Source organism: Pteropus medius, unplaced genomic scaffold, assembly GCF_902729225.1.
Source record: "Pteropus medius unplaced genomic scaffold, Ma_sr-lr_union100, whole genome shotgun sequence".
NCBI lineage: Eukaryota > Metazoa > Chordata > Mammalia > Chiroptera > Pteropodidae > Pteropus > Pteropus medius.
In genome coordinates this window covers 7,048,680-7,072,799 of record NW_024351073.1, presented here as the reverse complement: position 1 = coordinate 7,072,799, position 24,120 = coordinate 7,048,680, and the positions used below count along the sequence as shown (strand labels likewise).

General features: G+C 44.1%; 1 protein-coding gene across 8 annotated transcripts in view; it reads left to right on the top strand.

Moving 5' to 3' along the window:
* The window catches only part of PDZD2 (PDZ domain containing 2), a 202,654-nt gene that overhangs the window by 132,234 nt on the left and 46,300 nt on the right, over nucleotides 1–24,120 (top strand). For all 8 annotated transcript variants that reach the window (XM_039842723.1, XM_039842727.1, XM_039842725.1 and 5 more), the window contains 2 exons: nucleotides 1,289–1,421; nucleotides 5,267–5,422. In XM_039842723.1, the coding sequence (XP_039698657.1) occupies nucleotides 1,289–1,421; nucleotides 5,267–5,422 (289 nt within the window). The remainder of the gene's footprint in view (nucleotides 1–1,288; nucleotides 1,422–5,266; nucleotides 5,423–24,120) is intronic.

Here is a 24,120-nt window from a genome sequence, read left to right as displayed (position 1 = left end):
CTTTTATCTTCTGTTAAAGCTTAAATTTATGGAAGAGATTACGATGCATGCCCTAGAGGAGAGAGAGAAAAAAACTAGTAGGAGGGAAGAGTGGAGTAATTGGTTGATTTGTGGAAAGGAAGCGAGAGAGAGAAAGTGCAGATTAGGGAGAAACAGAGTGGGGTGGATCTGGGAGTATTGGAGACATGCATGCCCCACGCACGCACCCCGGGTGCTATTACGAAGCCTTCAGAGGGGATAGGGGAAGCCTAGACTTAGGGTCATTCAGACACACCAGATCTCCCATCCCATATTTAGCAATGGAGACAAAAAGCCTCAGGCTCCTTTGGGATCATGAGAGACCAGACCCTTGGAGGCTCAGTTGGAGCCCACAGGACTGTTGATGCACCATGAATGAGGGGGTCTGCCCTATGCTGTGGCTTAGTATGCCTCCCCAGACCCTCCGCCCACCCTCGGGGAGCCAGTTCCCATGACGACTGGGTCTCCTGCCAGCCCAGCGGAAGCTCCGAATCAACTGTGATTTAATTGAACAGAAATTAAGAAACAACATGTTTGTACACCTATGTTTGTAGGCCAGGTCTGATATCTACAACAGCGGCAAATTAGCTTCTTTATTTTTGCGTTTATCCTTCTGCTGATGAAGCTTGGCTGTGGGGATCACAAGGATGAAAGAGGAGCCAAGAGACTTTATCCTCAAAGTCCTGTAACTCGGGGGAGGGGGCCAGGGAGGTGGACAGACACAGGCAGTGTAGTGTCACAGGTGCCACAGAGGAAATCTGGCCACAGGCATGTCTCTTAGAAGAGAGAGAGGGCATGAGTTAGAGAAGGATTCCTGGCAAGTTTAAGATGCCTTCGCCCATTTGGAGCTGAGCTCAGGGAATCAACTGAGGACTCGCCATTAGGGTAGGAGGACAGCAGGTAGAATTGAGAAAAGAATGACTTGCCTATATTAAAATTTTGGGGCCTGGGTTCCTCTATCATTGTCTCCACCTGAATGGAATATTTCATTGTCATTGGTGCCAGGTTACACAGTGGTAACTTAGGAATGTGCCTATTACAAGGTGACCACCTGAAACGATGGAGCATTTCGCTCCTCTGAGTGGGAATCTAGACCCAGCTGGACCAAAGAATAAAGCGGTCCCATCCCAACTGTCTCTGGTCTTCCTATTTCCTCTTTAGCCTGGTTTTAACTGCCACCTGTCATGACCCTCCCCAGCTCCAGAAAAATGTCCCTTCTGAAGCCCAGAATCTCTTGACAAGGGAATTTTCCCCATCTCCATTTCCTCAGGGATGGCAGACTGTCCTTAGGAGATGAGCTGCTGGTAATCAATGGCCACTTACTGGTGGGGCTCTCTCATGAAGAAGCTGTGGCCATTCTTCGCTCAGCTACTGGGATGGTTCAGCTGGTCGTGGCCAGCAAGGTAGGTAGTTTTGTTTGCTTTTTTTAAAAAATACTTTTAATGGTGATGAATTTGGATTCGCGCCCTCTCCATATACCCTCACATACACACGCCCGCGAACTTGCCCATTTATCCTGGGCCATTTAAACAGCCGTGATTCTACAATGCAAGCCCACAAGGGGGCCCTTAGCTAAAGTACATTTAAGGGTCTGTATAGGTATATGTAGGAGATGGGAAAGCAATAATAGGACTAAGGGAAAAGTAAGAATGGTAGGGTGAAGGAAGGACATTGCAGAGAGAGTAGCAGCTCTTCCAGGGAGAAACCAAGGAGGAGATATGGCAGTCCGCCCGACAGCAGGCGGGAGGGAGGCACGGAGGGGCACATTCTCCAGGTCCTGGAGGAGGAGAGGTTCGGGCCGGTTCTGACTCATGGCCTCACAGAGTGTTGGCGCCAGAGGAAATCTTGTGAATCCTGTTTGTCCAGTGACCAACCTCCTTCCCCACCCCCACCCCCACCCCTGGCCTCGCTTTCTTCCTCCTCAGTTTTACAAACGAGATAGAGAGGCAGAGTTTCTGTGGCTGGCTGTCATCTCGCAGTGGCCTTGATGCTGTTACGGGTTTTTGATGCACAGCCAGTGTCTGTCCCTCCGTCTTGCAGCCACCTCTTCTTCATGAGGCCTTGGGCTGGGACCCCAGGAGAGTATTAAGATAGTGCTGATATCCCGGGCCCCTGGCATCTGCTTTCTTCCTGGGTCTCAGCAGCCTTAGTGCTCTGAATAAAGCCTGCGGGACTCCACAGCTATGTGACGAGAAACAGGGACCAGGCTGCCTTGTTTCTGCTCTCCAATCTCATCGTGCTGTTGATGACACAGGAAAGAGCCGACGTGACTGAGGAGCTAGTGAAGTGGAGCCATCCATCAGGCTTACTTCTGGTTCATCCCAGTTTGTCGCAGCTGCAGTTCAGGGAAGAACCGATGTGAGCAATAGGCTCTCGCCAGTATGGCTCATCCCCACCCCCACCCCCATTATCCCTCTTGTTATTTTTGAACCTAGCATCCACAGGTCTCTCTATATTTTTGCCTCTTAGATTGCAAGATCTATTGCCTATTTAATAAATAGACTAGAAGAATATTTTAATGTGTTGAGTGACCTGAAAAATCTGCCTTCCTCCCTTTATACACCCTTTCCCCCAAACCCTTGACCTGGACTCTCAGGCTTCCAACAAGAATAAAGAGCCTTGGCAATGACATGGCAGGAAGAGTTGGCACTGAGGTCCTAGAGGCAGAGTTTGAGACGTTCTCCATTCGTAGGCCCTCTCCCCCTCTCCCAGAGGTACCACTGGGCACCCCAGCATCTCCTCACTAGGCATAGGCAAGGGGAACAAAGCCAGGGATGTTCTCTGTCAGCCTGGTGAATCCCACAAGGAGGGACATAGTGCAAGGGAAGGAGAAGCAAAGCCCTCATTTGGTCAGACGAGCTGGGAGTTCGAAAAGCATCATCAAATCTTACACACACACACAGTCATATGTTTGTACAGCCCACCTCCCCACAGACTAAGCTTAAGAGCACAGGGCTTTCTGGACAGGCATTATACCATGTCCACCAAACATTTAGTTCTGCGAAGACTTCTTTCTCACGCTAGTTTGGAACGTGGGGATATCTGTTTTGATGTTCCTAGAAAGTATATGTGTAGCAATACAGATTTCTCTCATGCTCTTCTTTTATTCTTCATTTTTATTAACAAGTGCTTATGATACCTAATGTCGAAAACCAGAAAAAAAAATAGAGCAGAAAAAGAAGATAAAAATTTTTCGTAATACCATCATTAGTATTGTCTGTTAACTGGTGCGTCCTTCCAGATGGGAACACACACACGTGTGCAGTATGCGCACACACGTTTTCATCGAATAGAATCAAACACAGGGAGACAGAGCAGCTGGAGCTAGTTCCACCTGGACCTTAGTGCCAGCACAGCCCTTTCAGAGCTGTGTATCTCGAGCAAGTTACTACCTTTCTCTAAATCTGTTTTCTCACTTGAGAATGAGAATCAGAATGTTAGGGTGATTAAATGAGGATGATTAATAAAGGGCTCTGAACAATGTAGCTGGTCACAACTAGTACTTAGAAAAATGTTTGTCTTTATGGTTCTCACATATTATTACAACCAGTTTATTATTACATTCCTTATTCATGTAGTTACTACAGACTATTTTTAACCTGTTTTTTGTTTTTTTTTTCCACTAATAAGCACCCTGTGAGAATCTTTCCACATCAGGAAGCACATTTCTACAGCACCGTTTTTAATGACCATAAAGTATTCTATTCTGTTTCTGTTGTGCAGTTACTCACCAGTTGAGACCTTCATCTCTTTTTTTTTTTTTTTTTTTTTTCTTTTAATGGTCTAGCAGAGTTGACATCACAGGAGAGAACTGAATTCATTTTTTGCTTAATAGCTCTTTTTCCTTCCCGTAGGCAAGGTCGAACAGTATAGCATTCACAATTATTGATCTAAAATGAGCTTCAGGTACCTTAAAGGTGGAACCTGCATCAAATGTCACTGTCACCAGGTGCCAGCTCAGTAATAGTTTGTCCAGTGTTTAAGATGAGTATTTTTGTTCTCTTTTCTGTCAGCCCCCAAGGAACACGATAACCAAAACTGTCTACATGTTTCTTGCCTTGTAGAAATAGTCACTGTGGGACAATGAGGGAGAGGGCCTGTTTCTCTTTTCTCTGTCCTCAGATCAGCCCTGCAGCCCTGGTCCCTGGCCTCACGTGCAGTGGCATTTCCCGGGAGAGCTCTCGGCTTCTGCGTGCTCCTCTCTTGCAACTGGGATCGCCACGCAGCCTCAGTGATTCCGCCTGCGTCCCACAACCCACTCTGGCTTGATCTGTGCATAGAAAGGGCTGTGTTGATGAAGCCCCCTTTAGAGTCTAACTTGAATGGAGTCTGATTCCATGTATTTTTGTCGACCTTGAAAAGTTGTTCAAGCGTTGCTTTTATTGAAAGACATTATCAGTCTCCACTTTGGCGTTGTAATTCAATAAACAATTTAATCTTTTTCTAATGAACATATGCTAGTGTGATGAGCAATGGGGAAGAGGATATGATGGATATTTGAGCTCTGTGCTAGGTCTGGGGATACAGAGATGAGTAGAAATGGTGTTAAGTGTGGGGAACTCTCAAGCAGGAGAGATGGACAAGTCTAGTTAGATATACGTTGCAAAGCGATAACATGAACAGTACAGGATGTTAGAGAAGAAAGGAGGGGCAGATGGAACTCCTCCTGAGGTGGTCCAGGAGGCCTGCAGAAGAAGAGGATGCTCAAACTTTGCCCAAATAGGCTTTAGTCATGAGAGGAAGGGTAGTGCCGGCAGAGGGAGCTGCTGGTGGAAAAGGCGACAGGGCAGTGGAGAGCCTGGCGTGTTTGGAAGTCAGTACGGCTTAAATGAAAGGTAGAGTGAGAAGGGAGATTCGAGGGAGGTGAGTCTGGAGAGCTGGGCAGAGGCCAGATCTCTGAGATGCTGGCCTGCTAGTTGAGGGGGTTTAAGCTATATCCTGAGAGCAGGACAGGGCAGGGCATCGAAGGGCCGTAAGTTCAGAGAGCTTGGATTGACCAAGGAAATATTCATCTACGAAACACAGATTCTTCAAGAAAAAAATTAGTTTGGGTTTAAATTGAGTCCACAGCCCTGACATTTAAGGTAACCTTGCAGACCTGGAAATGTGGAACATACATTCCATATAGTCTTTGGGTTGGGAGCACGTGACCACCCACAGTTGACTCTACTAGGTTTTTCCTTGACCTTGACCCAGAACTGCTCGGTGCCATGGGGTAATTCATGGGCCTGTAATTGTGTCCCCATAGGAAACCTCTGCAGAGGACCTACTGAGGTTAACATCTAAGAGTCTGCCTGACCTGACCAGCTCAGTAGAGGACGTGTCCTCTTGGACTGACAACGAAGACCAGGAGCCAGAGGGGGACGAGGACGAAGGAACCGGCTCGTCTGCCATCCAGGGAGCAGTAAGTGTGCCTCTGGTCTGCAGGGCTGCTCTGCCAGAATGATGTTTTCTTGAGGATGTGGGTGGCAGGATCAGACATAAAAGCTCGAGATAGTGGCCAGAGTCCAGGATGGGAAAAGACCACAGTGCATTCTTTTTATTTTTATTTATTTTTTGTCAGAATCTTCCAAAAAGATCTGGTGAGGGTAATGCTTTTCATTTAAGAAAAATAATTGAAACTGGAAACAGGATAAGAGAGCAGCTGGGTATTAAGTTCAGTGCCTATATCAATTTCTAGGATGCTTAATATATACGAAGATTTTATTTCTACTTATTGATAGATGTTTGAAAACTATCGTGAATTTAAACTGAGACTGAGAGCTTTCTGGTTGAAAGTAGAATGTTAAAATAACACGTTCAGGCAAAGTTGTAGAGATATGTCTTATAATTTTAATCAAACTAGGACACAAGGCTCATAGCTCTTCCTTGCAGAGCCTGTGACGCTTCCCACACTTGTGGTTTGTGCTCACGTGCCGCCTGGCACTGTCAGGAGGGCTTTTGATCAGCTGTGGTCACATTGTGCTCCGTGGTCTCCACTCTGCACCCAGATCTGAGAGGTGTGTCATTTGCAGTGTAAACTCTTGTTAGCCCTTGTTACCCATCCAGCCAGCGTGAGGGTGGTGCCCTCTTTCTGCCATTTGGATCCCTTAGAATTGCTTTGTCAATGGTTTTCTTCAGAAAGCTTATCATGATTTACACTTCTAGCAGTGCCCAGTTGCCATCATCGCCAATGATATTATCTAAAAAAAGAAAAGAAAAGAAAATTACCAATTAATCACCTTTGGTTTATATGCTTATTATTGTAGTTTTCCCAAAGGAATTTCAATGCATTCTGTCAGACACACTTTATTTGGGAAACTTTAGGTTGCCTTTAAGGAGAAAGAAATGACTCTTGACGCTAATTCTCCACGTGTACACACGTTACAGTGCTGCATTTCTGGGTTTCTCTGTCATGTCGCCCGGGCTGTCATACACAGATCCCAAACCCATTATTGTCAGTGGAGAAACCCAAGCTGATCTTGCTTTGACAGTTCTCCCCTCTCTGTGCCTCGGACGCCACCTCACCCCACTTCACTTCTGCTCTGTCCCCTGACGGCAGAGGGGACCCCCGGGCGTCTTCCCTGGCTCACCACCCATGCATGAACCATTCGTTAGCCATTCTCTTGAGCTCTAGTTTCAACCAGGAGAAGCAGGCCTGAGACACAGCCCTGCAGGGCCGGCCAGGAGGTTTGTACCTGGCAGAAGGTGTCTTCTGGGCTTTACAGTCCACCCTCTGTGCCTTATAAAGATGCTGAAACACAGAGAAAAAAACAAAATTATATATATATTTATATATTTTAAGTTCTATGTCTACAATCCAAGACTCTGTTTTGTAATTTTTAAACACAAATGAACCACCTTAAATGAAAGAAACCTAGTACGGTTTCAACAGGGTTACAAAGCCTTTTATTTCACACATGAGAATGATTAAACCTGCTGCCAGATTCCACTCAGACAGTGACGAGCTTTGCACCTGTAAGAGGTGGTATGCTCCAAGCACTTAGGCTGAGCCAGCGTCGTCCAAATGCTAAGGACCTGCCAGGAGCACCCTTATGATTTATTTTTCATGGCTACAATAAACAGCAATGAGATTTTCCTTTCAGGAAGCTCCAGCCATGCTTAGGATAAAACCATATGGTGAATATCAAGTTTGAGGAATAGAGGCAAAAACACAAAACAAAACAAAACAGAAATGGGAATGGGACCGTGAAATTCCAGTCATTTGAACAGTTGTCATCCGCCTCAGTGGGGTCCGGCTTCAGTGACAGAGCTGTCACCCCACCACCCATCACCACATCTGGTGTTGAAGATTACCTGTTTGGTGTCAGAAATATCTTGAGTCTCGCCCTTTCCCCATATCGGCATTTATTTGAAGATCCTGGTTCATCTGATCAGCCATTCTTCCTCAAGTCTGCCTTCTGCACTTCTGCTCTGCAATGACAGTTTTTAACCCTTTTCGCATCTTTTTGCCCCAAGATAAATCAATTACAGTCCTAACTTTACCCCCCAAAGTTGACCATGAAATATCTCATTTTTATCATTATTTTCACATCGTTCTAGTATGTCGATAGTCTTTGGAAACAAATGACATATTATTTATAGCATTCTGGTTTTAGTCGTTCAATCACTGAAAATGTCAAATCCTAGAAAATGTAGCATTCCTACATGAGCTGCATTTTTTTTTTTTTTTAAATAGGAAAAAGTCTAAGTGAGAATCTGGCCACGTCGTTAACTGTTTAAAATCATTCAGTGGCTCTCAATCACACTGAGGTTAAAATCCCAACTCCTTAACACGGACTGCCATCAGCTCCAGCCTACCTGTGCTGCCTTCTCTCCGATAGATGCTCCCAGCGACCACACACACCCTCTTAGCGCTGTGAGCTCTTCATTCCCCAGGCTACTACTTTGTGCTTTTGTATCTGCTGTTCTTTCTACCTAAAAAACCTTTGCCTGCCAAGATCCTTGTAAATCCGGCCCAATTGTCATTCCTTCCCATAAGTAAACCTTTCCCTGACCTCCAGAGTTATTTGTTCTGTGTTCTACGCTTGCATAGCTTTGTGCGGAGATTTCTATTATATCATTTACCATCTTGTTTGTATAATTTATCTTTTTTTACTGTTCTGTCTTCCTCTTTAGATATAAACATTTCAAGGACAAAGGCCATGATGCCTTCAGCATCTCTCTATCCCTAGGACAGTACAATGCATGGAATATAATAAGGGATGGAAGGGAGGGACAGATTCTCCTATGAGCTCCTGTCATGCCTAGATCACTGCGCGTCCTTCCCTCGGAGCTCACCTGGTACTCTTCTGTCCTTGAGGCACAAGCCTGGGTCCTGAGCCCCTGACTTTTTCACTTCCCTCCTCGTGCCCCCAATATGTCCCCTGCCTGGGCCCCTCCCCATTTGCTCTTCAGAGAAACTGGGCCCTGCACCATCTTCCACTTAGGATGTCTGCACTCTGGGGTGCTGCAGCACTGGAAAATCTGGCCTTGCCGCTGACTACAGAATAAAGGAGAGCAATTCTCTCCTGGTCCTTGTGGCCAGTTGAGGGGAACTCGACTCAGTTGCAGCTTTTGCACACTTGGAACCCAGATGGGGTGGTACAGCTGACCTCTTAAGCCTGCGGAGGATGTGAGCGGTGATTCTCCTGCTGCTTGCCAGGATCCTCCTGGAAGGGGAGTCAAGGTTGAAAGTAATTGAGGTAGTTTTGCTTTGAGGTGTCACGCATGTACCCTCCCCACTCTCAAAGACCAGATGAAGTTCAAAGTTATCTGTGATGCCTCCCTCTGCTCAAAGTATCTACAGTCATCTCTCTCTCTCCCCTAAATGTGTTAATCACTGCATCTGCTGTTTTCATTTATTTGTTACTGCTTATTTCTTTGGGGAAAGAAAGAAAATACATAAGATTTGTAAACTTTTGAAGTCGGGTGTGCCTCTTTCGGGCCCCCAGTACCAATGAAGTACTTTGTATTCAATACAAACTCAATACGTGTGGCTTTGATCACAAAGCCATCAGTAGAGCAGTGCTTCTCAAAGTGCAATCTCTGGACCAGTATCATCAGTGTCACCTAGAGCCTTGTTAAAAATACAAATCCTTGGGTCACACCCCAGACCTGCTGAATCAGAAACCAGGGGTGGCATCCAACAATCTGTTTTCAATAAGCCTTCCAGGTGGTTTGGACACAGGCTAAAGTTTGAGAATTTTAGAGCCTTCCAGTAAAATGAGTGGCATATGGGCTGTTCTTGGCTATTCTGAAAAGTGTGTTCCCTTCTCAAGAGTAAATAATTATAGTCTATCCCTGAAAAAAAAGGATCCATGCTCTGACCTTCTGAAAGAATGGCTCTTTTTAAAATGATTAGAGGAAGAAGGGTTTTAGTGTAACAAGGCATGAAGTGGGTGGTGATACCTCTTAACAACAACAACAACAACAACAAATGGAAGCACTGATTGCTTTTGCCAAATGTGCAATTGTCAAAGCTCAGCTGGGAAGAGTTCGCTTCGCACATCCATCAGCAGACCTGTCTCCGGCTTCCTCTGGCATCAGGAATCCGTTCGAACATTTTTGGAATCACTAGTTTGGGAAAATCTTGAAGAACTTTTGGGTGATTAGGGTTTAAGCGTGAATTAAGGACCTTATCTCTCAAAAGGAAAGAAGAGCCAAGCTGGATCTCGCGAGTCTGTAAGTTTGGCGTTGGTGTTTGGGTCTTTGTTTGTTTGTGGAGTTGTTAAGAGGTGTGAGAACTTGAATCCCTGTCTTCTGGAAGAGTCAGCATCCTTGCGGGTAGACATCCATCCAGATACAGAAAGAAATGAGAGGGCTCTCATGTTTTATTTGGATTGAATAATTGATAAAGTGTTCGCTCTTTGATAAAGTTTGATAAAGTGTCTGGGCAGTGAGGATTTGTATTGCAGCATCTGAAAGTACCATTTCTGGTTGAGACAGCTGCCCTGGATAAGAAACTGTCTCTTGTTTGGGGCCTGAGCTAGATCTTTCTGGTAAATTGAACTTAGAGCATAGTGCAAAAGACAGTGAGCACCAAGTACTTAAGCTTGTGATTAGTATTAAAAAAGGAAGATCCAGCTGAAATTCAGATCTTCACAGTGTGAAACTAGTAATGCAGAAAGACAATGCACAGGGCTCCTCAAGCTTTCTGTGAGGGGAACGAATGTTCTTCACCACAAGCCTCGAGGTGAGTGTGTAAATACAGGGTGCGCGTAGGGCAGCGGTGGGCTCTAAGGGTCCCTCTGAGCACAGGGCGTTGGCAGCCACTGCTCAGAGAGGTTCTCCTTCTCCTGGGTCAGGAGAGCTCTTCCCTCCTCCTCGGGCTTCTGCTTCCTCCTTATCTAACTTGAGGACACACATCCTTCATGCCCGGGCCCCCAGGATGTTAATACATCCTGCAATTCCCTTCATGACCCTTAACACAGATTATAATAGTACATTCATTCAGTGACAGTTTGCTTAATGTCATCCTCCCTTATTGGAAGGTCATCCATGGGGAAAGGGCCATGTCAAGTACTCACTGTCGGCTCTCAATATGTGCCAGGGGACAGATGGATAGTTGGACACAGGCGGGCAGACAGGTGGGAGATCGCTCTATCTTCTCTCATTCCCTAATGCTCCAGCATACCCCTCATCATATGATCTATTTATCTTCCAATGACTTGACCGTCTTCCCTAGCACACCACAAGTTTAAAATGAGCATGGCACATAGCTTCTTGTTTGTGTCCACAAAGTAGAAAATCTATCAGCCTTTCCCTTCTGGGAGTTTCTGTCTGGAATACGAACACCGAAAATGTAGAAATCGCTCTTCCAAGTATAGCATTGGGAGGACACAGTGTCCCCTCCCTTAAAATAAGACATTTGTGGTAGTACCTCACTAACAAATGAGTAGATTTCTAATTTTTTTGTTGTTGTTAATTAAGACTTAAAAACTGCAAGCAGCTGGAAAGGGAACTTAGGACTTTTAGAACTTAGAACTTAGGACTTTAACAAATCAATAACAGGATTGCACCTCCCAAGGGAGTTGGTGAAGTGGTGGGTGGGGTGTGAGTGGGAAGCCTAGGCAAAAAGGCTCCAGGGACAGGGGCACAGGAATGCGAGTCTCGAAGATGCAGCTTCTGGTAAATAGCTACAAGGAACTTTGGGATTAGTTGGTCCAAACTTTGCATTTTATAGGCTAGAAATCCCCAGTGAAAGAAGACTGCTGAGCTCCGCTGGTAGCAAATTTGTTCCCTGGATGAGTCACGTTATGGCTCAAGCCAGCTACAAGGCAAAAGAAAAAGGAAAAGGAAACACACTAAGAAAGCGTCCACAGAAATTCACAGACACATGAGGGGAATCCCTGTGTGTCGCAGATGCATAAATGGACACACGAAGCCTCACACTCTTCCACATGTCTGAAATCCAGAGGGAGGACATGGTTTAGACCATCAGATCTCCAAAGCCTACCCTGGAAGGGCCCATCTGGCAGATCTGAGTCGGGCGGGGCCCAGGAGTCAAGTCTCAGAAGCATCTCTGGTGATCCCAATACCCAAATTTTGAAAAGCAAACCTTCGAGAGATGGTGGCTGCCAGAGGAAGCAGCAGGTTCAAACATACTGTTTGAACCGTTTCCCATATGGCAATTTCCATGACACGCTGCACAGTGGCAGAGCTTCCGAGAGTCTCCTGGCTGGAGGTCGGACCTGGCCGGGGACCTGTGCGTGGCTTTGATAAGGAGACACTTCAGGCCCCCACCTGTCTCCCTCCTTTTTGTCGTCTAGAATACGAGGCTCAAGGCCCTGGTATTTGTGCTGCTGGTAAGAAACCTGGAAGCACAGATCCCCCAGCCTGCTCCAGATCTTTCACAAGCATAGGTTCGTTTGTACACCATGCTTCTCATCACCTTGGCAGACATCCTAGTATACAGACCGGTGCTAATGATGCAGAAGCTGTGCTATTCCCGGCACCAGCCCAAAGCAGGCAGCAATCCATGCTGATCCCTAGCTCCCCGAGTTGTACATTTTCCTCTCCACTATCCCAAACCGTGAACTATACTCCCTTTCCTCTCAGAGCCCTCGACTTCCCCTAAGTAGGTCTCAGTTCAATTAGACCTTCCTTAAACCATACTCCAGCTGGCGCAGCCATAGAAAAGAGGTTGCCTGAAACTCCACGCAGTATGTAGGATGGCCAGAGCAAAGTAAGAAAGATAAGGCTACAATTATTGCTGGTCTAAGAAAATAAGATTTACATTTGGGGGCGGTTTTTGTTTGGTTTGGTTTCATACTTAAGGAGATGAAGTGATTATTTAAATGGGTGGGGGAAAAATAAGATAAGAATAATTATTTGGCAAGGACGAGTTGCCCAGAAAACTGCTGAAGTTTGAATTAGGCTTATTCCCGTGGCACACTTCCTGGGGCCTGCTCCAACTCGCTACCTGGCTCTGTGCTGCATTTTCATCCAAGCGGTTTGCAGTTCTCAAGGAAGTAAACAGCTCATGTGATCTGTATAGAAAAGCAAATATTGTATTCTACAGCCTCATACCACAGAGGTCTCCAAAGTGGGGTGAGCACACCCTGGGGGTGCAGGGGAACTAGGTGGTCCCTGGGAGTGTGGCAGGAAGTTATTAGAACTTGTGTAGTTTTATCTTATTTGAGAAGGTTGTGTGCTTTATAGCACATGTATATCAGTACGGTAGTATAGGGTTATAATTTATGAATCTGTGTTGGGGTTATCATCTGGCCGCACGATCTACATAGGTTGACATCACAGCATTATGGAGCATTATGAAATGCAGTTAAAGAAATTCCCTTAGTGTGCAGTCAACTTTATTGTCATCTTTTAGATTTGAAAAATTCCTTCAAATTTCAGTGAAAATAACATATGGACTGCTAGAGCATGTAGTAGAGTTTCTTCACCCTCAAATTAATTTCTTTTATGAAAATAATACCGTAGAAGCCACGAAGTGACCTTATTTCTTTGGCTAAGGTACTTTGCATCTCCGTGCATCCCATTATAGTATTCCAAGATGCCTTTCAGCCCTGCACCCTGTTACAAATGTTCCTCTTATACATATCATCCCTATTAATTTAGTTTTATATGTCCATTGGGAGTTTAAATCTGTAGTTCTCACACTGAAATGCAAAATAGAACGTATCAAGACTTGAGAGAAAGTGGCAGTTTAAAAATGAAACCGAAATAAAAATTTCTTTGCTGTAGACAAAATGATAGCAATTAAACAGGGGGGAAAAAACAGAATTTTGAGAGTCATTTATGCACTGTGTCTCTGAGGTAATATATCTTATTTGTTTTGGGGCCTCACTCAGCCTTTAAGGTGACAGACATCCTTGAGATGTATGTGGCTTTTGAGACTGTAAATGGAGATAGTGCTGAAATGCATGGTCAGATTCTTACTCTCTTCAGAGAAACAGGATATCCCCACTTAGTTTCAGTTCCACTTATTGTGTTGGTTTTTTTAGGCAAATGACTGTATCACCTTTGACGGTATGTAGATGAACTAAACAAATAGGCAGTAAGTGCTTTAAAAAAAGAAAAAGAAAAAAATCACCTCTCTTGAAGACTTCATGTGCAGTGAAAGATTTGGAGTTTTTTGGTATTTTTCTCTTTTTCACCACATCTTATACAACACGGTAGTACAAAGCCAAGAAATAAAAACAAAGCAAAATACAAGAGAGCAGAAATTGCCCTGTGGAATCCAGGGCAGAAATTTCTCAAAGAAATGAGCTATTTAAAATGAATAGAATTCTTCCTACCCACGTGTTTCCTTGCCTAGCTTGTTGTTTGCTGTTTGTTTGCTTGGTTTTTGCTTGCCCAGCTTTTTACGTAAGTTACTGACTTAGCTCAGTAAATGACATTTGCAGAAAAGAAAAGCCATGTCTCTCCCTTCTGGTTCTTGTTCTTATTTCTTCCCTTGAAAAATCCTTGCTTCTGCTCCTATCAAGATTGTGAAGCCCCTCATTCCTCGAAGAGATTTTTCTGATTACTCCAGACCTTGCCAATTTCATTTGCCCATTTCTCACATCTTAACACTTAAAAATCAGAAAGACGCCTCCTGGTTTATGTAAATGGGTAGACGTTGTCAAAATGTGCTGCTAAAGCTGTTGTTTGAATATTCAAATTTATTCCCCCTAGAGATAAATATATTAATAAGTATTTGTGGTACTATAAGCTAGTGAAGGCAAATAGGTGGCCTGCATGTCACACACACAAGCCCTCTTCAGCTCCCAGAGCAAACATCTCTGATTCCTCCTAACACTCTTCTGCTGACAGCAGATATGATCTCAGAAGTTGATAATATGATGTTCAGGTGCCTGCAACGAAGTCACAGTATAAATCAACACTGGGCTCAGCCAACATGACTTTGCCGTCCACATGAGCACTCTGCTGGTGCTTTGGGGGATAGGAAGACATAACACAGTTTTCCACTCTTATGGTATTTATTGTATTTCATAAATGAGTTATAGTTATTTCAGTACTTTTCATATTCCTTTCTTCTGTATAATAAACTGTTAGGAGCCATATGCTATATATGACCTGGAGGAGTGACATCTGGTTCCTTCCAAGAATCAGAGAGGGTTCGGGTGGTGTTTGACTATTCCATAGGATTTCCACAGAAACACCCACAAAAATGGGTGACATTCTACAGCAGAAAAGTAACGTGTACAATGGTCCACAAAAAGAACATTTTAAGGCCTGTTCAGGAATCAACAAATAGTCTATTAAGCACAAATGTTCAGCACATGCTTTGAGTTCCAGACTAAGGAATTATGACTTACTTTACAAGTACTGTGACTCACTGATGGTTTTTACGTCGAGTGACAGGGTCAGAGATTTTGTTTTAAGGTTACTGAAAACTGAGGAAGAGCTGAACTTGATAGGAAGTTGGAGGTGGAGAGATGGAAGCCTTTGCCATAGTCCCCCACCCCCACCCCACCCCACCGAGAAGTAGTCAGAGCTTGGAAGAAAAGAGAGGTGGCCGTGAAGACGGGCAGGCAGGAAGCAGTAGTACGACTGGTCAGTAGAGGCAGGGAGCAGGGCCAGCCTGCCAACTGGAGTGCTGGGTTCTTAGCCTTGCAGCTTGGCGAGCCAAGGGCTCCTCGCTGGTAGAGAAGGATATAATGAGTCCCCCCGCCCCCACCGCCTTTTTTCCCCCCGAGGGCAAGGCCAATCCTAAGCAATATTTCAAACAAGATTTTGTTTGCCTTCGAACCCTCCAGCCTCCTGTTACCACTCCTCCTCACTTGCTGGTCCCTCTCTTCACAGGTTTCCTGGAGCCTAGTGCCCTCATACCACTCTAAACGCCCTCACTAAGGTACCCACCGGCTCCCCTAAGAGGTTCCAGGCCCCCAGGCGGCCTCTTCCTTCTTCCCCAAGTCATTTCCGCCCCTTGCACTACCACCACCACCACCAACAACAACAAAAAGACTGAAAACAAACAGACAAAACCCTTCCCGTTTCTCCCAAGCACTATGTTTGTTAGTAAAGCAATCTGATTAAACCAATTTAAATGATGGCCAATTATCCTATGACACTTGGCAAAATATATACATTTTAAAAAGGGAATCTTTGTGTTTTCAAATGAGAGTCACATCGGTATCTTTTTAAAATGAAATTGTGAAAAATCACAAAGCCTGGACGACAAAGTTGCTTTTATAGGAAATACCATTAAGCCTTACCTGCGGTAGCAGCTTCCTTAAGATGTCTGTACTTGTCAGTGCCTTCCCTTCAACTTCCTAAGTTATGTTTCCCAAAAATTCTCAAGCTTGTTCATAGTGACTTTGGATAGAGATGGGTAGGGCTAGGGTATGAGCTGTTACTATAAACGAAAGGTTGGCAGTTGTGAATTTAGGTCATAAACGTTTCAGGCTTTGCTGGCCAGTGTCTGTCGCACCTACTCACTTACTCGCCTTTGCAGTGCACGAGCAGCCATAGTTGATAAGTGAACTAAAGGGCCTAACTGTTCTAATAAAACTTTACGAAAACAGGTGTTGGGCCAGGTTTGGCCCCCAGGTAGCAATTTGCCGACCCCTTCTGTAGATGATCCTGTATGAGCCTGGGACAGCCTCTTCTTACTGCTTCCTGTGTGGCCTCCCTCCACAGAGCACATCTCAGCTTTCCAGTCCAGCTTCTTCAACAAGTACTTGCCCTTAGAAAGATATTATCAGCAAACCAGCGTGAACTCAACACCACTTCTGGAAAATGGGGAATTCAGAGTACAAGTCATGATGATCTGGAAAAGGCAGTAGAAGGCCTTCGGGTACTGCCTGGAACTTAGCAGCAGACCAAAACGTAACCACACTGTCTTCAAGGCGACCAGTGAGTCTTCATCTAAACCCTGCCTAAATGGCAAGCCCAGTTAAAACACTTCCTTTCTGTTACAATAAGCCATGTGATCATGTAAAACTTCCACTAAAACATTTGTATAGAAAAAGGACCCTGGAAGAATCTTGTGTGTTTACTGTCACTGCTGAATTGGATTTGACTAAGGTGCTATATCAGTCCACCTCTGACAATTTACCCATTATTTTCTCTCCTGCCAATCCTTCTGTTTACTACTTAGATCTCTTTTACATGCCTTTTTGATAGTCCTTCCCGCTCCTCTACTTTTGTATATCTTGAGATTTTTCTACACATACAACACGCACATACCCGATTTTATCATTCTGGAATTTAGGGTAAGGTGTGTCATAGTCCTGCTCCCAGAGATGTGTCCAATGTGAGCAGGTAGCCAACTGCTGCCGAGAAATGACCCATGAGTCTGCCTTTAGTTGGCAGCCCACAAACCCAAGGAATTCCAGGCCCCACCGTTTGCTCACCCACTAGGTCATGGGAACGTGGCAAGCGTGAGAGATTCCTGCTTCATAGAGAACGTCTGTATTTGCCTCAATTTGAAATCAATACCAAGGAAGGACATATGCAGATTCTCCTTCTTGCCATCCTCGTCTCCTACTATTTTTGAAGAACTAAGAGTCACTGGAGGACAATGACCTCTCCTTGGGAAGGTGACACATACAAATCTACCACAGGAAGGGCATTTATGGGCCAATGACTGATTACATTATGACGGCCTTAAAGGTAATCTATTGCTTCAGCTTTCTAAGGGACCAAGAGAGCTATTTAATCTGTATGCAAAAAGATCATCCAAGTCACCAACAGAGTGGGCTCAAATTGTTTGGGGCTGACAAATGGGAGGAAACCGGAAATGGGCTCAGGGAGAGCAAGGATCAAATGATTTCTTCTGCCGAGCCGCAGCCTGAGTACCTCAGGGACATCAGCTGCCGCTTCTCCCCCAGCTGCCTCCGACGCTCCGCATGCACCAGGGCAGGCTGGGGTTTGGCGAGTTTTGCTTTTCAGTTTCACTGTTTTCCTCTTCAGTCTTGAGTTACTGCCTTTGTTGGAAAGCAATGAGTCTAGTGTAGCCGTAGGTTTGTGTTTTAATTTCTGCAGTCAGCTCGCAGGCTTCTTGCTGCTTTGAGGCTGATTTATGGTGGTTCTGATGCCCTTTTTCTGAATGGTTATTCATTCCCAGGCCTGGCCTCTCTGATGGCCATCTGGTTCTCCTTTGGTCACTCAAACATCTGCCCCCAGAGATTTGGAAAATGAACTTCCTTTGGCAGCCTGAAAATAATCTTAGTGTGACAGGCTCCACTGTCCTGGAGACACTGACCGGGGGAAAGAGCCAGCGGAGCATCCTAAGGATTCGGAGCTGGATGTCTTCTGTCCCAGCTGCAGATTTTTGGTTTTTCTCACGTGCTGGGAACGTGGCATGAATTGGGTGCAACCAGTCCTGCAGTTTACCCCGGGATCAGATATGCCTGTGCGATGGAAGTGGTTGGAGATAAAAGCCACGCTTTGCAGGGTTTGTTTGTTTGTAAGGCTTCAAGAGTTAGCTGAGAAAGACAGGTGATGCTCAGGAGTTCAACATTATGTTAGTCACAGTGTGTTCGTGGAGATCTCATAAATGCTTTGGACAGCAGTTACAGGACGTTTCTAAGTACTAGACTTTAAGCTTTGGACCAAAGGGTCCTGTCTCATAGTAGATAATGATGATTCCTCCTCACCCCCAGAAGACTGAAATTTACCAGAAGCTAAAACTCAATCCCTGTGCTGTTTCTCATCCAAAGTTATTTCTAGCCACATTGTCCAATGCAGCTTTTCAGAGGTTCTGCATCGAGATATAAATGTCAACATAGCGATATACAAATAATTAAAATGCCAACCAATTCAAATCCCCTCACTAGTTATAATTTAAAGATGTTAAAGCCTAATTAACATCCAAACTTAAAAATCCTTGACCTTTGGAGTTAAAAACCAAAGTATTTCAGGCCCTCCTTCGATCTCTTCTTATTTTGCTCCGGATCTCACTAAGGAGATTCTCGGAGTTGGGTGCTGGTGAGAAGTGGTGCTTTTCAACATCTGCGACCTGGGCTATTTTCCACCGGAACAAATATGGCTCTTTCAGCTTGAAAGTAGAATTTGTTCAACAGCAGGTCACTTGTGTCCTTTACTTTTTAGTGAAATGTAAATAAACAAAGAGTAAGTGGACTCACAATGGTATCAAAACATTGGCCTTACACCTATGACATTTAGAAAAGTGAGCCAATCCCCAGCCCCTAGACCATGGTCCCAGGCAAAATTTTGTTCCTGGGACCTAATTTAATTTTGCCAAAGACCATGTCAAGAATTGTAAAAAGTCAGAAATTTTATACTACTGATTCAAGGATGCTGGCAGAAGACCTGAGGTTCCTGGTGGATCAGAGACAAATGACTTTGTTACTCATGGCACAGCATTTTTAAGATTCAGTCCCAGTTCAGGCATAATGTTTGCATGATTTCCCCTTGTACTCCACAAGCCCTTTGGGAGTGATGCAGAGGGGCTCAGGTAGATGCACATGCACTGGATTTGTATCATAGCTGAGGAACCCTGAGGATAGGCAACCTGAATCTTTTATGATGGGCTAGAAGCAAACTTGACTGCTCTTTGTTCCAGAGAGAAACATTATCTTTATTAAACTGGACAGTATACAAATCTGTCCCTTTCTCCTGAGTCACTGTCTCTAACTTTCAAGGCTGTTCACTCTAAAACATCATTTAAGGGTAGATCATCCAGAGTGAAAACAGCCTGTGCCTCTGTTCACAAGACACAGGGAAATGGGAGACACCCAAGGAGGAATGTCTGCCAACAGCCTATAGCAGACGCTCGATAACATCAATTAAAGGAAGGTTGATGATGAAAATATTCTTGACTTCTCTTAAAGATGCCAGTCAGTCTATAGAAGTTGTTTCGAGTCTGTGATCATAAACTTAAACTCAACTCACAGGAATCTTCCTAGTCTGGGTGGGAGAATCAACCTAGTCCTACTTAATGCGCTTTTTGTTTATATTCAAGAGTTTCTTTATTTACATTTACACGTTGAGATAAAAGTGTAGGGTGCCCTGATGTGTACTGCGTTGGATGTGCATTGCACCTCTGATAGAGCTTCCCATTCTCAGGAGCAGACACATTCCATCCTGGGCCACATTATCCGTTTCTACTACCTGTTGACATAGAAATGCTTAGACTGAAGGAAGCTGTATCTTTCCCCCCATTTATTCAGCTTGAAAAACACCCTCTGCAGACTCATGAACCAGACCTGCTGTTGATGCTTCTGAAGCTCATGCCCCTGATGAGCTAGTAAAGGCTAATACCTCTGCCACCTGCTCCTTAGCAAATCGTCCTTCCTCGGGTTTTGAATGTTTCAGGGGTCGAGTAGCATTGCTTTCTGCTGCCTATTTTTGGGCAGTAATTGGATATGCCTCTGGTGTTTCATATCTGCCTCCTTTTGGGAAGACTAACTTGAGTTTCTATTTAACCGGCTGCTTACATGGACTCCTTCTTTCATAGCCCTGCGTACTGAGTCTGTGCGTCTTTTTTACTGCCCCTGTTCCTTTGCTTTCTGACTCAGATTTTTTTTTTTCTAAAGTCCTATTCTAGATTCTGTCATATGGGGCTCATCATTGGGAAAGAGATGGAATCAGGGAGTCCTCTGTTTACTAAAGTGTCCATTGTTCAAATCTGTCTTGACCACCACCTCTGAGTTTGCCAATTCCACTCAGGAAATAGTCTCCCATTAGACCAACATCGAGTTCTGACCTATGATCATCCTGCTTGGCTCTCCCTTCGTGTGTCTCATGTTTGCTTCCTAATTTCATACATTTCTCTGGCCACTTCAGTCAGAGCAACAGATGTAACTATGTCCCTTTAAAATTTACCCTGGATTTTTTTTTTATTTTTTATTTTTTTTTTACTCTTCCTGGTCTTTCTCACCCCTCACCTTTAAATCCACTCTCGGTATAGCTGTCCCAAATCCTCTTATCCTCTTACTCCAGCTCTTTATCTATAGTGTATAAATCATATCTCTCATTGTTTTCCGGGCCTGAGGTCCCCGTAGGGAAGTTCTCGCATTCTGTTCTCTGTAGTTTTGCCTCTCCTCTGCAGTAGGATTTCTGTAGATCCCAGTCACTCCCTCTCATCTAGGAATAGCTAAGTGTCTCGCCATTTTTGTGACACCCACTTTAAGAGTATTTAGACACATCTCTTTTCTTTCTACATCATTCTACTCTGGACTTCACGGTCACATCTGCCTTTCACATATGTCCAGTCTGTCGTCTAAGATCTCATCTTTTTCTCCCCTCTTAGTTAAAGATGTTCAAAATATAATTTTGAAAAAAGAATCCAAAAGTCCAAGATCCATTGTTAGGATTTCATCTTTTTAAGGAAATATCTCTGTTCCTCTAGCAAATCATCGTGTAGTCTTTATTTTCTCTCTTGCACTGCTCCTGTTCTGATTGTAAGACCAGAGTATATTGGTGTCCTGTGCAAACCTGATTTCTAAAATGAAGTGCTCCAGGCACATGCCTTAAAACTGCCTGCTTAGTTGTTAGGTTTACAGTACTTTTGTGGAGCTTTTTTCTCATCTTCAGTCCAGAAAGGTGGCATATTCTCTTTGGGTCTCCATTTGTTTTGCTTTATTCTTTAATTAAATCTGTCATCTTTCTGTAGGTATAAAGTTGAAATGTATATCTCTGCCATCTCGAGCTATAACCATAGTCTATGCAGTCATCGCATCCAGAGGCACCCTGAGACCTGGCGGGGAGAAAGGTTGAGGGGTTTTTTTGGTTTTAATTTTAACTAAACCTTCACTATACCCCTAGGATACACATTCGGCTTTCTGACTCTCACGTGCGTTCTTATTTAATCCTCATAATATTCATAATATCCCAGTGTCCCTTTTACAACATCTTGAGAGATCTCTAGGTCCACACTTACTGGTTTTAGCTACAAGCTTTCCGTAGTAAAGTAACACACTATCTTTACCATCAGATGTCTTTGGCATAAGAACTCTTATTGGTATTTTATAGATTAGAGAAACTAAATCTCATTTCATTCTTTGGTGCATTTGAGGATTTAAGATAATTACGAGGTAATTTTAACCCTTTTAAAAGTAAGTGCTTTTGTTCCTTTTTATGTAATGAAATGACTGCCTCTGACATCAATGCTCTACATATATATATATATATATTAGGGACACAGTACATGTCACTACCTATGGTATATGTGAATTGCATTATGCTTTGCATACATTTTGTGTGCTTGTAGTTCATACAGAGTGTGGAACAGAAGTTTACACAATTGCTGGTTAAAATACCTGTATTCTGAATAGAGAGCAACCAGATGATAACAACTCCCCTCATTATTTGCCTGGTGGACTAGTTGGCACAGCTGGGAGCCTCATCTTCCCATTCTCCATCTCTGGAATGAGCTCGGGGGAGCGCAGGGGGACCGGGAAAATTCCAGCTCAGTCCTGCGTCTCCTTGGAGGCTGGTTCTGTTTGGCCCAAGGCAGTGGCGAGTTACAGAGGCACAGGCCCTGACCCCCTACCATAAGCCTGGGCTTTTATTAATTCCCCGGGTGATTCTGATGCCTGCCCTGGAAATCTTCCTCAAAATCAAATCTACTCCAGATAGCTGTGTCAACTCATTTCAATCCAGCCGTTTCTATGCCGCCGCTTCAGGCCCTGCCTTTCTTCCCACTTCCAGAGATCCTCTGCCAGCAATGCCTGAGCCTCCGGGGCACTTCTGCATGTGAACCAGGTTGCTTTGGGGCTGTCTCCAATTCCAGTTTAGGATTCAGCTTTCTCAGCTTGGATCCGTTACCATGCATTTGTCTGCTTACTGGTTTCCAGAATTTTGTTGCTGTTGTCTTCCATTGTCTTTGTCCTTACAGAATTATGTCTTTCATTTTAAAAATATCTTCCCTGTCATTTCAGGGTGGTTTCTAGAGAGAAATCTGCCACCTTTAATCAGAAGGCTATATCATTTAATTCTTAAATCAAGCCCCATCTTTGAGATGAGGATATTGAAGCTCAGAAAGGTTAACTAACTTGCCTAAATTGCTCATAAATGGTGCAAGCAGGATATGTGCCCGGGCAGCTGGATTCTTAACCACTTTGGCCTACTCACCTCATTATAAAACCAGAAGCTAGAGATTCGTCTTCACTGAGAGAATTCGGTAGGTTACAAGTGTGGGAAACTGCAGATAGAGAGACTCCAACTTGGAAATTGGCAAATTATATTAGATTCCATTAATGGAATGGCATTGTTATATAACACATGAATCAGAGCTTGCTGGTGAATAATAGATTATATCAGCTGTTCCTCTGAACCAAAGGCCTTCCAGGGGCACCTTGTCCACATTTCATTTTAGAACAACTAAAATGACATCATTTCCAGAACCGTTTGATTTGGTCTGTGCATCTGGGGGAAAGGAAAAAACAAAAACAAAAACAGCAAAGGGACTTTCTTACAGTGTGGACATTTCAGCAGTTATAAGACTGGACAGGCTCGCTGCAACCAACTCGCACTTCGTACGTTGCTACTGTCTGAAATAATCTGCTACTGACGTATCTAAGCAACCTACTTCCCGTTCATCCAGTTACAATTGTGACAGACCAGTTTTCTGTAATAAGAGAAGTGGTTGCATTTCAGTTCAGAGCCCTATGCTAACACTTCACGGGGGATCTAGAATAAGATTTCACTTCTGCCTTGAGCTCACCAGTGAGCTTCTTACAACACTTGGAGAGGTCACGAGGTCCACACTTACTGGTTTTAGCTACAAGCTTTCCGTAGTAAAGTAACACACTATCTTTATCATCAGATATCTTTGGCATAAGAAATCTTATTGATATTTTATAGATTAGAGAAACTAAATCTCATTTCTTTCTTTGGCGCATTTGAGGATTTAAAAAAAAAGTTCCTTAAGGCTGTGGTTCTCTTACTTCTAATCCACCTCCCTCAGATTCTGAAAATCAAGAGGCATTCACAGCATTTGTGCTTGCATCATGAGGACGTCAGGTTTGACACAGTCCATGCGTGCCCTTGTAAAACTCTACAACCCTCATTTTATACGCTCACTTTATTCACACATGACCTATGCAAGATCCCAGATATGTGTTACAAACAGAAGCGTCTCACTTTTAAGCTGAAGGGACTTGGTTTTATTTCCTCATCCGTCAAATGGGGATAATATTATTTACCTCATTTACATGTTTGCTATGGAAATTAAGTGGAAAAAAATGAGGGGTAAATGGACTATACAGTATGGTACAGTATTGATCATCCAAGGTATTAATTGAAAGGCATCTTAGGATGGAGGAGGGAAATTTCCTGGTAATACATGAAGCTGGACTTTGGGAGGCTGACGGTGAAGTCACAGCCTCGCCTGGAATGAGTTGAGAAACCTTAGGCCACTTTCCTTTTGAGTTATTCCTATGAGTACTCCAAATTTTTTGATTGTTTGAAAACGTGGTGCTATGCTAGAAAAATAAAGGGAGAATGGAAGAAGGAAACTTCTTAAGTCCAGAAACAGTAGTCTGGGATGGTTTTTCTCCCTTGCCATGAGGTTCTCGAACAGGCTTTCTGACGGTCTGGGCCTTGGCCACTGTGTAATAAGCCACCTGCTTAGTGGGCACCAGAGTTGGTATGACTTGCAAACCCAAGGAATACCTTTCTCTGTAGGCTCATAGCCTCAGTCAGGTGGTGTAACCAGAAAGAACCAGGAACTTAATTTGGTCTCCC